At 41.6% G+C, this 14,970-nt stretch overlaps 1 protein-coding gene and 1 non-coding gene across 4 annotated transcripts in view; both read left to right on the top strand.

Moving 5' to 3' along the window:
* Positions 1-1,534: 1,534 nt before the first annotated feature.
* On the top strand, positions 1,535-1,616 carry trnas-uga (transfer RNA serine (anticodon UGA)). The gene has a single exon. It is a non-coding gene; the product is annotated as a tRNA-Ser (tRNA).
* A 3,907-nt stretch (positions 1,617-5,523) lies between these two features.
* Positions 5,524-14,970, top strand: part of LOC125897769 (rap1 GTPase-activating protein 2-like) — a 45,490-nt gene continuing 36,043 nt past the window's right edge. Inside the window, exons 1-2 of one of the 3 annotated variants that reach the window (XM_049591147.1) lie at positions 5,524-5,720; positions 6,480-6,588. Coding sequence is in view for 1 of the 3 variants with exons in the window: in XM_049591146.1 (XP_049447103.1) it covers positions 8,395-8,438 (44 nt within the window). In the remaining 2 variants the exon portion in view is untranslated. Of the gene's footprint in view, positions 5,721-6,479; positions 6,589-8,198; positions 8,439-10,322; positions 10,469-14,970 lie in introns of those variants that run through there. The other 2 variants (XM_049591146.1, XM_049591148.1) reach the window with 2 other exon arrangements.

The following is a 14,970-nucleotide window of genomic DNA, read 5'->3' as shown; positions in this document are numbered from 1 at the left end:
TATGGTGAACACTTTTAGTTTGGTGAATTTGGTGAATACCGCATGCGCTCCCTAGATCAGAACCAGAATCTAGACAAAATTCAGAGTGAATAGACACGGGGCTAGCTAAATGGTAAACAAACATGGCAGCACACCGGTAAGGTAAGACAACACGTTTACATGTAGTTTTCTATATGTTCTCTGACATTTATCCTAACGATATGAGGCGGTCTTTGTGGAAAAAAAGCTTGTTTAGTGGACTAACTTTGCACTTGAAGGTTGCCCGTTCACTCACGTTTTAACAGGTCTGACACTACTATGCGCCCCGGCTGTATCTAGGCTAACGGCTAACATGCTAACTATTATTTTTATGTCACTAGTCACTTGAAACAAATTTAGGACTATAGGATTTCCCTTTTCCTGTTAGTAAACAGTGTGATGTATTTTGGTGGGCGGGGCTTAGCTGGAGGCAAAACAGTTCTCCACAGACATTAGGGGGCCTTTTTTTTTTTTTTTGACAAAAAAAAGTCTCTTCTGGAAGTGAAGGGTGCTGACCCCTGTTATAGACTGTGGGTGAGCCCACAATCATTCACTCATTCACCTCTCCCTTCCCCTGATATAGAGGGGTTAATGACATCATTGCTGCACAGTTAAAACATGCCATATCAACATCAGCTTGTGAGCCATCCATAATAAATACTGACATGCATATTAGTGATAAAACATTAGATTATACTGAGCGTATTTTCCCCAAATTAATAAATAACGTGATGCTGCTCTGCTCACATTTAACCTATTAATACAATTACAATGACAAGAGGAGACAGACCAGCAACATGATGTCATTTCCTGTTTAACCTTTGTTATGTTGAAGTTTCTTCAACTGTCAGTCATGTAATAACTTGTGAATTTAATGTATAATGTTTACAAGTCCATCATCGTCCATCACGTCTGATGTATGAATTGAACAGTCAATGTTACAACAGTGTTATCGTAGTACGACTTCCGGCCACCATGTGGCAGCACTGAGCTTCAAACCGGCAGAGCGGCAGCACGCACGTCGACGTCTGTTTCTGTGGGCGGGAAAAAAACCCATCAAAACAATACGCCATCTTGGATTTCGTCTGGACAGCATTGAGTTTAATGAAATTTACCGTCACTCTGTTGGTCTACACCGAGTTTTTATTGTTTTTTAACGTCCTGACATCGGTGTAAAAACTCCTGAACGGTTGTTGAGACGTTGATCTGCTGTCTGACTGTCTCATAATGTCGTCACTCAACAATATAAAACTTTACTTCGCGGTCAAACGGTGGAATATCTGCTTCATCTGGGGAACCATCCGGGACGGTGCTGCATCACGGACACCTGAGCGTAAGTGTAAACCGCCCCTAACGTTACATCAGCTGACACCGGAGCGGCAGCAGCGATCGTTAGTGGTGTTTGAAGCGTTAATGCGTTGTCATGGTTAAACACAGAATAATAGAAATCCATAGACGCCATGTAATTGTTCTTAGTTTCATAAAAATAACACGATTCACGATTGTAGTGACGTAAGCTGCGATGGCCGAGTGGTTAAGGCGTTGGACTTGAAATCCAATGGGGTCTCCCCGCGCAGGTTCGAACCCTGCTCGCAGCGGAAGTCGACTCTTTTCCTGAGCTGAGTCATTTACATTTTATAGCTAAAGTTTGAAAAAAGACAACATTTAATTTTGGAGAAAATATCTTATGATACGAGAGAAGCATCTTACACTTCATCTTAGACATTTGGGGATATATGGTTGTTAGTTAGAGAGGATGAAATATTACCTGCATGTCAATAAAGCAACGTTACACCTTTTAACATCATGTAGGCTACAATATTACTTTTCAATATCAGGATTACTTGTAAATGTAGTGCAATATCATTTCCTCATAATCAATGTGCAGTACTGCCTCTCATTGCGAACAAAAGTGAATCCACTGATTTACAGACACCTCTTTTACATTGTTAGTTAATGGGAAAGTCGTATCACGTGACGGACCCCAGATTTTTTTTCTTTTTAGACTATATAAGATTTTATTTAGATTTTTCATTGTAAAAAATTAGCTTAAAAACCAGGCGCACTTCCTGGCGGCTTAAAGTAACGTACATAACTTTATCTCCTAAACCTACAGAAACACGATAAAACATCCGGTTAATTTTCAAAATAAAATACACAGTGTTCACGGCAGATCATATTTCCCTGCACTACACCTTAAAAACTACATAATGGGCAGAGGCAGGCTTGAAGTCAACAGGTCAGAGGTTTTCAGACGTCATTTCACTCCGTGAACACCATGGACGAGGAGATATTAATCATGGCAGTGCACAGAGATGTCTTCCGGCGGAGCTGCACCACACTGCACAGCAAGCGCAGCCGGTGGGTATTGACGGACGGCGGAGCACGCAGCGGATAACCAGCGCTGCCGTTCCGCAACGGACACGCATCCAGTGGAAATCCGGTGTAATCCTAAAATTCGTAACTTTCCTTTCCTAAAGCTATCGTACATTACTTTCCTTTCCTATAGCTAACATACGTAACTTTACCTCCTTAAAGCTAACATACGTAACTTTACCTCCTAAACATAAATGATGTACCTCTCCTTTCCTAAAGCTAACCTGCGTAACTTTCCTTTCCTAAAGCTAACCTGCGTAACTTTCCTTTCCTAGAGCTAACTATTAATTTTAATTTTAATTTGCGTAACCTGCGTAACTTAACTTTCCTAAACCTAAGCGACGTAGCTTTACCTCCTTAAAGCTGACCCACGTATTTTAACCACCTAACCCTAACCTGCGTAACTTTACCTCCTGAACCTAACCTACATAACTTTTGTAAACCATTTCTTTGTAACTTTCCTTTCCTAAACCTAACTTACGTAACCTTCCTTTTCTAAAGGTAACATAACTTTACCTCATAAAGCTAACATATGTAACTTTACCACCTAAACATAACTTATAACTTAACTTTCATAAACCTTGCCTACGTAACTTTCCTTTCCTAAACCTAACCTACGAAACTTTACCTCCCAAACTTAAACTACGTAACTTGGTTCATAGAAACAGATGGTTTGTTTGATGTCAAACTTGATTATCTGTATGTGTGTGTGTTGAGAATGGATGCCTATGTAGGCATAGAGTTGTTATGATGATGATGATGATGATGATGATGAAGCCAGATTATTGTCTCTCACCTCACAGGGTTGTTACTGTGTGTGTGTGTGTGTGTGTGTGTGTGTGTGTGTGTGTGTGTGTTGTGGCCACCTGCTCTGTCTGGTCTTTAACATCAGAACAAAATGTCCCTGTTCTTCAGCCACATGAGGTCTCTCTCCTCCTGTGTCTCTCTGTCTCTCCTCCTGTCTCTGTCTCACTGTCTATCTCTGTCTTCCTGTCTCCGTCTCTCCTGGCAGGGTTGAGGTGTCGTACAGCTCGACACATATGGTCTGTGCCTCACGTTGTTCTCTGAGCGTCGTCAGTCCTTCATGCTGTTTAACTGTCTGCAACACGTCTGTTGATTTTTGTTGGCCTGACTGAAGTGAGACCAGAGTCTGTGAGACTGTTAAAGGTTTTATATACTGGTCATGTTAACTCCTCCTCAGCCTTTAATGTCAAACTGTTATCATGGTTGAAGTCATATTTCTCGTAAAAACATTTCAGGCTCACCTCAGCCAACCACAGGAATAAAATTCCAGTTTATGTTCATACATGAGTCATAATGAGAACATATATGTGAAGGCTGTTCTGATGCACTGTTCGTAAGTATACAGACAAAAAGTAATGCACCAGAATTCGTATGTAACTCACATTATCGTGAAAGCTGTGATCACATGACAAATGCACTGACGAAAGTGAATAATGAAGTGGTATAAAGAGCAAAAGTCCGTATAAGGAAGCAGGTTAGGGTGGATTGTTCAAATAACCACAGGACTTTCCCCCAGGAGACCGTTATTTTTGTCCAGTGAAACCAAGTAAACATTACGTACATACATTTCATTCGTAACATGAAAATTGTCAACCATGATTCTTTTCCTAAACCTAATTTATGCAACTTCACATTCCTAAGCCTAACATGCGTAACATTACTTTCCTAAACCTACCTAACTTTTCCTAAGTTTAACCTACGTAAACTTTTTTACAATTAAACTACGTAACGTTCCTTTCCAAACCTAATCTACTTTGCTAAACCTACGTAACTTTATTTTTCTACGCCTAAACTAAATAACTTTCCTAAGCGTAAACTATGTAATGTTACTTTCCTAAACCTAATATATGTAATTTTACTTTTCTAAACCTATGTAACTTTACTATTTAACGCTAACCCACATAACCTTACTTTCCTAAGCCTAACCTACGCAGCTTTACTTACCTAAGCCTGAACTACGTAACGTTACTTTCCTAAACCTATGTGACTTTACTGTCTCAAGGCTAACTTACATAATGTTACTTTCCTAAACCTAAACTACTTGATGTTATCTTAATCTGCCTAACCTATCTAACTTTACTTATCTAAAACTAACCTTTGTAACTGTACTTCCCTAATCCTAACCTATGTAACTTAATTTTTCTAAACTTATGTAACTTCACTTTCCTAAACCTAACCTACATAATGTGACTTTCCTAAGCTTAAACTACGTAACGTTACTTTACTTTACAAGTCAAAGTCTTCTAATGATGTATGTAGAGGTTGTTCTCATGCACTGTACGTATGCATGCCAACAAAAAGTATTAACTAAACCTAACCTACGTAACGATATTTTCCTAAGCTTAAAATAAGTGACAATACTAAACATTAGCTATGTAATTTTACTCTTCTAAACCTACATAACTTTACTGTCCTAGGTCTAACCTTCATAACTTTACATTATGTACATAAAATGATGCCCAACCATGATTGTTATTATACCAAAACTAAGCAGCTAATTCATGGGGAGGTTATTTATTAAATCTCATACGAACCGTTGTGTGAGGACATGTTGGTGTGTTTCTGTTGTGCTGGCAGCAGTTTACACTGATGGATTCATTTATGTTTGTTAACTGAAGGAAGTCAGACTCTATCTGTGTGCGTGCATAATGTGACGGCACTCTTTATTCTCTGTAAACCCTGTTTTCTATTATCCACTCAGTGGTAATTAGATGGAAATGTATTCAGCTGCCGGAGGATTTTCACCGAGAATTAAACCTGAGAGAAACTCCCGAATCAGAGGAAACACACACACACACACACACTGTAAGACATCCAAAGCCATTTCATGTGTCCTCATTTAAATATCTCTTATCCTCCCTGATCTTTGTCTTTAAATCGCTGTAGAAAATAATTTCACTGTTTTTGCATCTGTGTTTTTGGTGACACGTTCCAGTGTTTTCCATCACAGCAGTGATGTATTAACCTCCTTCTACAGCGGGAGCCTTTAACTCCATTTACATGATTTAATACCAAACTGCAACAGTTTATATTTTACCACAGTGGTAGCTGGGAGTGTAGAAACACACCAGGTCAGGAGTCCAACTTTGTCCCATACAGCAATAACCCTCCGACAGATAACACCTCTGACTTGACGCAGCTGTGACGGACACTTTTAATCAGACCAAACAATAAATGATCCAGAAACTAATCAGTCATTGGAGCCTTATAGTCAAGTTTCCATCCAAATGTTGCACAGAGTCTTAAAAGTTAGACTCTTAATGATATAAAACAGACCAAAGCTGGAACTAGAGAGTTTTTTGGTGAGTTTGCTTGATGAGCTTTCTAATTGTTTCAGCTTTAGGTTGGCTGTAATTCATGCTCTTTAGTCTTTGATTGTCGTACAACAGTTACAGTAGGACGGACTCGAATGCTTAGATCATTGCCATGGTTCAGTTTTTATGTTACAGTTCATTCAGTTTTTACATTACCTCAAATATCCCCAGGCCTTTTCTTTTATTCTGGCGCTCCATCGACTCTGTCCATTTAGAGGAGGTGACATTTTATTGTTTTGTGATACAAATGTTTAATTTATTTTCTCTTAGTTTTGCTGACAGACGTACGGCTAGTCGTGTTAACATGTGGATACTTCGCACACTTCCATTAGTGTACTCCAATGAAGTACACTATGGACACTACGTGGTGCACTAAATTCAACAGGGTAGTGTTGTCTCAAATCACACACTGTTATTTTGCACTTACTTAGCAGCTTTTTCTTTAACTGCCTCTTCTTTTTCTTTGTCTTCTTTTTAAACAGCAAATTGCAAACGGACAGTGGAGCATTATCGCCAATATTTGACCGCTGTCCCCACACATAAACCAGACTTATATCGATACTGATTAAAATGTGCTGCCGCAACAAATGGTAACACCAGCTAGCAAGCTAACATTAGCACTTACATTAGTGTTGGCGGTACTAAATCACTACAGACCCAACACACATTAGTGGCGGCTTCTATTCGACAACAGTTTTGGTACTTAGTGCAAAAGTATGTAACTAACAGGCTCCTTGTTGTCTCCAGCTGACATGTCAGAAGCTGAGAAGTCTGCTACACCACAAAGATGGTGACCGTTGAGAGTGAGAGGTGTCCGTCATTTCACTCTTAACTTTTGGACCTTTTGACTGCGACAGTAAGTACACTAATTTCACTGTGAACGCACCTGTACACTCAAAATATGAAGTTTTTAGTACAGAAGTATGAGAATTGAGACACGATGATCGTGCCCACTGCTCACCCTCCGGTCTCCACTAGTTAGCTAACGTTAGTTAGTCGGGTGGGGGCTAGCTAGTGGCTCCGCTCATTCGGTGATTGCTGTTGGTAACACAGTCCCAGTGGTGGGACAGAGTAACTGCAGAAACATTGTGCTTCAGGTCACCTCATTGAGTAAGTGACTTCATTTTGAGCAGCTGACGTTAAGTTGTAGTTCATTTAGAGCTTATTTTCGGCAATAATTCAAAAGCCAATGGAAAAATCTTGTAGGCTTTTTGACGAGGGAACCAGTGCAATGCTAACTTCCGTGTCAGCCTACAGAAAAACGTCATCCCTGGAGCACTGAGTAATAATCTGCTTTTTAAAAATGACCTGTACGACTGTTTTGGGGGAAGTCTGGAGATAATTGTAATGAAAAATAGCAGTGTGCACAACTCCAAAAAACACATAGGGGGCTAGACAATATAAGAACTGCACGTGTAACATCGTTTATAAGGTCCAGGTTAAATCCAGCTAAATTTGACAGTGCCGGTATGTGCGTCTATATCTCTGCTGTTGAGATGCTTTAGCGTCATATTATATTCAGTTCAACAGAGTGACAGCGCCACCTGCTGTCAAAAGTTAGTTTTGGCATAAAGTGGTAAATAGTGAAGGATTGTGGGTAATTTTCAAAGCTATAGAGGATTTCCATGAGGTAACTGGCCTGTCGATGTTTGTGCACAAATATAAAGTTAACTTACTCAAAAGCCCATGGAAATTAAGCTGGCTTTATCTGGTTGTATATTTATTGTTTGTCATTAAGTTCGCCATGTTTATAATAAGTTTAATATTCGTTTTGATTTTTTTTCCCGCCAGTAAACATCATCTGTTTTGCTGTTAGCTAACATTAGCATGATGCCGTCTTTCCTGATAGATCATGAGTGGGTTGTCCACATGAGGTCACTTAACACCGTTGTCCTTTGCTTTTTAATTCAGGTACATTGTACTGTTGCTCCATTATGTGTTGTAATGTGTTTAGCAGGGAGATATAATGTTTATTGTTGTGGTTGTTAAAGAGAGAAGACGTCACGCCTAGGTCACACATGGTATTGGCGAAGAATTCACTTATTTAATATGTGCATAAACATATAGACACAGACACGTCTGTGTTCTGTTTTTTAAGTCATAAAATAGTGCAGATGTTAAAATAAAGGAATAAACTGCAGTAAAATATAATGTAATACGGTGGCAGACAGAACATGTAGCTGTAAACGTGTTGGGTTAAAGATGATGTGTGAATGTTGTGTGAGTTCAGGCTGCAGCTTCAGACCGTGCCATCTGTACGTTACATAAAATCCAGTAAACTGTATTCGTCCATTTACCTCCATTCATTATGTATGATAAGTTTTCAGAGCGGCAGCGACTCTACTGCGATTCTGCTTCGTCAGGGCGGGTAGAGAGAGAGAGGAACATTAACGGCAGGAGGAGACACAGCGGGAGGAAGAGGAGGGAGAGGAGGCGTAAAGGAGGGCGTCTGACAGAGATGAGAGTATTTATAGGTGGAGAGTGAGGAGACGAGGAAGAGAGAGGGAGGGGAGGAAGGAGGGAGGAGAGACGAGAGAGGGAGGAAGGAGGGAGGAGAGACGTGAGAGGAGAGGAAGGAGGGAGGAGGAGGAGGTACGGAGAGAATCCAGACACAATAAGAATAAAAGGAAGACAAAGAGGAGGAGAGGGCGAGCCAGAGACCATGCTGAGGAGGAAGAGGAGCGTGTCGTTCGGAGGCTTCGGATGGTGAGTGTGTGTGTGTGTGTGTGTGTGTGTGTGTGTGTGTGTGTGTGTGTTTCGTCCTTTGATAAATGGCCGAATGAGCTCATCACTTCTCACTCACACTTTCGGGGTGGGGGGGTATTGAGTTCATTCCCAATCTGAGCAGCACTGAAGTGACATCACGGTGACATCACGGTGGCATAACCCAGCAACCCCCCTTCATGCCCCCCTCCCCCCCCCCCCCCTCAAAAAAAAAATATTAAAATAAGTCAGAAAGCTTTTTTTTTAATTTTTGGGGATCTGCCGTCTTCCAAGATGAGAAGAAATCTGGACATTAGGTTAAATTTGACTTTTTTTGAATGAGGTTTGGTTGAGAACTTTTCCGTGTCAGTTGATTGTGTGTCTGCAGGTCTTTGTCGTGTGGGATACATTTCTGTTGTTTCAACTGATAGTGAACAGAAATGTTTTTTAAGCTGCCGTCATTCAATGTGAGAAGAGCTGTTCAGTTGTTATTTTTTTAATATTGTAGATAAGTAAATCTACACGACATGACGATTGTCAGCTTTTATTTTACAACATAACTTGACAGCGATATGTCTCTGTAAGCCTAGTGTGGGATACATTTCTGTTTCCAGTCGACTGACAGTGAACAAAAACCTTTTTTAAGCTGCTGTCAATCAATATGAGATAAATCTCAACATTAAGTTAAAATTTGACTTTTTGTAATGGGGTTTGGTTGAGAAGTTTTCCTGTTACATTGCAGATGATCTTCAGTGTTCACATGACAGAGTCGTTCAGTTAGAGCTGATAGTGAAAACAGCTGTTGGTCAATGTCAGAAGGAATATAGCAAGTTTACATGGTTGAAGTTAAAAGTCACTTTTTTTAATGGGGTTTGGTTGAAAAACGTTCTTGCTCTGTTCCAAATGTGTTTGTTGTTAATTCTTTGTCAGTGTGAGATACTTACTCTCTGTTGTCGATGTCTTTGTTTACAGCAGAATGACAGTGAACAAAACCCTTTTTTAACTGGTTTAGTTTGAGGTGAGAAGAACTCTGAAAATAAGGTTAAATGGTGACTTTTTTGAACGGGATTTGGTTGAGAACTTCCCCTGTTCTGTTGCAGTTGTTCATATAACCGAGAGTCGCCCGGTCAGAGCTGATGATGACCAAATAACTTTTAAAAACTGCTGAGGATCAATAGAAGAAATTGGAAGTTAAATTTTGACTTTTTTGAATAGCGTTTGGTTGAGAACTTTTCCTGTTCTGTCGTCCAGTCAGAGCTGACAGTAAACAAAAAACTGATGAGGTTTAATAGAAGAAATCTGAACATTAAAGGGATAGTGCACCCAAAAATGAGAATTCAGCCATTATCTACTCACCCATATGCCGAGTGAGGCTCAGGTGAAGTTTCAGAGTCCTCACATCACTTGCAGAGATCCAAGGGGAGAGGAGGTAGCAACACAACTCCACCTAATGGAGGCTGACGGCGCCCCAGATTCAAACGTCCAAAAACACATCATTGAAACCACAAAATATCTCCATACTGCTCATCCATAGTGATCCAAGTGTCCTGAAGCCCCGACATAAAAAGTTGTTTGGAAAAACATCATTTGAACTCTGTTTTTAGCCTCATTGTAGCCTGTAGCTCTGACTGCCTCTCTGTGTACACAGCGCTGACATGTGCGCGCTTGCGGGAGACCGTGAGACATGGGCACCGCCTTCATGTGTGTTCACATGCTTTCGCTGGTCTCGCACACACGTGAGCGCGGTGCCCAGAGAGGCAGTCAGAGCTACAGGCTACAATGAGGCTAAAAACAGAGTTCAGATGACGTTTTTCCAAACAACTTTTTATGTCGGGGCTTCAGGACACTTGGATCACTACGGACGAGCAGTATGGAGATATTTTGTGGTTTCAATTATGTGTTTTTGGACGTTTGAATCTGGGGCGCCGTCAGCCTCCATTAGGTGGAGTTGTGTTGCTACCTCCTCTCCCCTTGGATCTCTGCAAGTGATGTGAGGACTCTAAAACTTCACCTGAGCCTCCCTCGGCATATGGGTGAGTAGATAATGGCTGAATTTTCATTTTTGGGTGCACTATCCCTTTCAGTAAAATGCAACTTTTTTTTGACTGGGGTTTGGCTGAGACCTTTATTGCTTATTTTCTTGTGGTTTATCTGTGTTCACATAACTGAATATTTTTCAGTCAGACTTGGTACTTTCACAGCAACTGACGGTGAGCAAAGTTCAAGATGAGAAGAAACCTTGAACACTGACATAGTTGAAAATAAAATTTGATTTTTTTTGAATGGGGTTTGGTTTAGAAATTTTCCGTTGCAGTTGATTGGAGATCTCTGTAGCTAATTCTCTGTCGGTGTGAGATGTGTTTCCTTTCTGTTGTTTTTGCGTCTGTTTCTAGTCGACTAATGGTGAACAAAAAACCCTTTTTAAGCTGCTTCGGTTTAAAATGAGAAGAAATGAAAATTAAGTTAAAATTTTATGATTTTTTTAAATGGGTTCGGTTGAAAGATTTATTGCTTATTTACTTGCGGTTTATCTGTGTTCACATAACTTAATCTTTTTTGTCAGACTTGATTGTTTAACAGTGACTGACAGCGAACACAACCCTTTATTTGTTAACTGCTGTAGTTCAACATGAGAAGAAACCTTGAACATTAACATGTTAGAGTTAAAATTTGACTTTTTTTGAATGGGGTTTGGTTGAGAGCGTTTTGTGTCTGCAGTTAGGTCTTTGTCAGTGTGAGATATGTTTCCCTTCTAATGTCTGTGTCTGTTTTCAGTCAACAAAAAACCCATTTTACTTTTGTAGTTAATAAATTCGTGTTTTCTTAAGAATTCAAGGTTATTTCTGTTTTATATTGGCGGTGGTGTCTGTTGAGATCATTTAATTTGTACAGTGTTTAAAGCGTAAATTAGACGTGCAGTCACTGTGACAGTCGATTGTGACAAAATAATATTTTTCTGGAGAAAATCCAATAATATTGTAAAAACAAAAAATCTCTGTCCTGACAGCTGAGTTCATTTAGGATGAAATGTCACTGATTAACATGAAACATAATATTTATTTCATCACGTATTAAATCAGTGTGTGGACTGGATCTACCTGTAGTTCGTGTATTCGGACTGAAGTATGTTAAACTACATGTAACCATAGCAACAGAACGACCCAACAGCAAACACAACAGTGAGTTTTGACCTGAAATGAGATGATTTTTATATTTTAAATCTTCTCAGCCTGATGTTACACTCTGAGGGTGAACACCAAGCTCTGATTGGATCGGCTCTTTTTACAGGTGTCAGTGAACACAACGCCAGGTCTGTGACGTGATGTATGAGGCGTTCAGGTGTCAGAGCGCGGGCTGTTAAACTGAAATCATTATGTAAATGACAAACTGTGAACACTGAAGTGTGAAGCTCGTAGTTCAGATTCAAAGTGAACGTCATGTCACTTCCTTCGTTTGCACAGCTCGTAAATATAAATATTAATAATAAATATTTTCCGGTGATGATGACGATTATCTGCAGGATGTTGTTTGTTTGTTTGTTTGTTTGTTTGTTTGTTTGTTTGTTGACATCAGACGTGATGGTGCAACGTTGGTCAGAGAGAAGGAACAAAGAGGAGAATATAAAGTAGCTTCTCTGTCTGTCGTCTTCGCCTCGATGAATCTCAGTCGGCCTGTCAGACTCTGTGTGTGTGTGTGTGTGTGTGTGTGTGTGTGTGTGTGTGTGTGTGGAAACTCTTACACAAGCCTCCTTTTCAATCATTCACTCTCCTCCTTTTCTTTCTCTAACAACTTGTCCCTCCTCCTCTACACTTCCTCCATACCTCCATCTCTCCTTCTATACCTCCTTCTCTCCTTCTTTACACCCTTCTTTCCTTCCTTAGATCCTTCCTTTTGGTCTGTGAATCCTCATTACCTTGTATAGCTCCTTGTTCTCTTCTGTATATCTCCTTATATATGTCCTTCTTTCCTTCTGTGCCTCCCTCTATCCTTCCATAAGTCCTTTCTTCTGTACATCCTTTCCTTTTATACCTCCTTCTCAGTCTGTAGGCCACCTCCTTCTTTCCTTTTGTATACTCCCTTTCACATCTCCTTTGCTCCATACATCCTTATTTCCTTATGTGCTTCCTTTATCCTCCTGTGAATCCTTTCTCCCGTTGATCCTTCTTTCCTTATATACATCCTTATTTCCTTCTGTACCTCCTTTCTTCTGTCAGTCATTGTGTCCTTATGTACTTCTCTATTTCCTTCTGTACCTCCTTCTGTCCTCCTGTAAAGCCTGTCCTCTGTAGATCCTTCCTTCCTTCTCTACTTCCTTCTATCCTTCTGTGAATCCTATCATATGTAGATCTTTCTTTCCTTTTATACATCCTTCTATCCTTCTGTCCTCCTGTAAGTCCTTCTTTCCTTCCAAAGCTGCCTCCTTACTCTCTTCCATACATCCTTCTTCCTTGCCTGTTTCCTTCAATACCTCCTTCCTTCCATCTATAGATCCTTATCCACTCTTTCCTTGCACACCTCCTTGTTTTTCCTACAGTTCATTTTCTTCTCCTTATTTCCAGTATTTCCTTCAATGTTTCCTTCCTCATAGGTCCGACTGCTGCTTCCTTTTATACGTCCTTATTGTTCCTTCCTAACTCCTTACTTCCTTCTATACAATCTCATTTCCTTCATTTTTTCCTACGTCCTCATACCTTTTTCATTACCTCCTTGTTTCCTTCCCTGACACGGTCTCCCTTTAATCTCTCCGCCCTCCACAGCAGCTCCTCCTGTAAATTCCATCTGCACCTCCTGTTTCTCTTCCTCCACCACAATAATACACATCCAGACGGTAAACTGTTTCTCCTCGTCCTCCCTCCATCCTCCCTCCATCCTCCCTCCATCCTCCCAGTGTTTAGACTGAGCCCACTAATAGAGCTGTAGTTTTCAATAATGCAGGAGCAGCTTCAGGGCAACTGCAGGAACATTTATATTAAACCTCCACTGATCTCCTCCTCCGTCACCTCCCAACCCAAACCAAGTCCTCCATCAGCTCCCAATCCAACTCCTCCACTAGCTCCTAATACAACTCCTCTATCAGCTCCCAACCCAACTCCTCCATCAGCTCCCAATCTTTCTCCTCCATCAGCTCCCAACCCAACTCCTTTATCAGCTCCCAATCCATCTCCTCCACTAGACCTAATACAACTCCTCCATCAGCTCCCAATCCAACTCCTCCATCACCTTCAATCCAACTCACCCATAAGAACCCAATCCAACTCCTCCATCAGCTCCCAACCCAACTCCTCCATCAGCTCCCAACCCAACTCCTCCATCAGCTCCCAATCTATCTCCTCCATCAGCTCCCAACCAACTCCTTTATCAGCTCCCAATCCACCTCCTCCATCACCTTCAATCCAACTCACCCATAAGAACCCAATCCAACTCCTCCATCAGCTCCCAATCCATCTCCTCCATCACCTTCAATCCAACTCACCCATAAGAACCCAATCCAACTCCTCCATCAGCTCCCAATCCATCTCCTCCATCAGCTCCCAATCCAACTCCTCCATCAGCTCCCAATCCATCTCCTCCATCAGCTCCCAACCCAACTCCTCCATCAGCTCCCAACCCAACTCCTCCATCAGCTCCCAATCCAACTCCTCCATCAGCTCCCAATCTATCTCCTCCATCAGCTCCCAGTCCAACTCCTCCATCAGCTCCCAGTCCATCTCCTCCATCAGCTCCCAATCCAACTCCTCCAACACCTTCAATCCAACTCCTCCGTCAGCTCCCAATCATCTCCTCCATCAGCTCCCAACCCAACTCCTCCATCAGCTCCCAATCTATCTCCTCCATCAGCTCCCAGTCCAACTCCTCCATCAGCTCCCAGTCCATCTCCTCCATCAGCTCCCAATCCAACTCCTCCAACACCTTCAATCCATCTCCTCCATCAGCTCTCAATCCAACTCCTCCATCAGCTCCCAATCCAACTCATCCATAAGATCCCAATCCAACTCCTCCATCAGCTCCCAATCCAACTCCTCCATCACCTTCAATCCAACTCCCCTATCAGCTCCCAACCCAACTCCTCCATCAGCTCCCAATCCAACTCCTCCATCACTTTCAATCCAACTCCTCCATCAGCTCCCAATCCATCTCCTCCATCAGCTCCCAACCCAACTCCTCCATCAGCTCCCAACCCAACTCCTCCATCAGCTCCCAATCTATCTCCTCCATCAGCTCCCAGTCCAACTCCTCCATCAGCTCCCAACCCAACTCCTCCATCAGCTCCCAGTCCATCTCCTCCATCGGCTCCCAATCCAACTCCTCCAACACCTTCAATCCAACTCCTCCATCACCTCCCAATCCAACTCCTCCATCAGCTCCCAACCCAACTCCTCCATCAGCTCCCAATCCAACTCCTCCATCACCTTCAATCCAACTCCTCCATCAGCTCCCGATCTATCTCCTCCATCAGCTCCACATGGTGGCTGGGGACATCGATGAGTACGAACACTGTTGTCGATCATTAATGTTTGTGGGTCTGTGATGATTT

This window comes from Epinephelus fuscoguttatus, linkage group LG12, assembly GCF_011397635.1.
Source record: "Epinephelus fuscoguttatus linkage group LG12, E.fuscoguttatus.final_Chr_v1".
Lineage (NCBI taxonomy): Eukaryota > Metazoa > Chordata > Actinopteri > Perciformes > Serranidae > Epinephelus > Epinephelus fuscoguttatus.
Note: the sequence above shows the minus strand (reverse complement) of the source record. Positions and strands in the feature narration are given on the sequence as shown.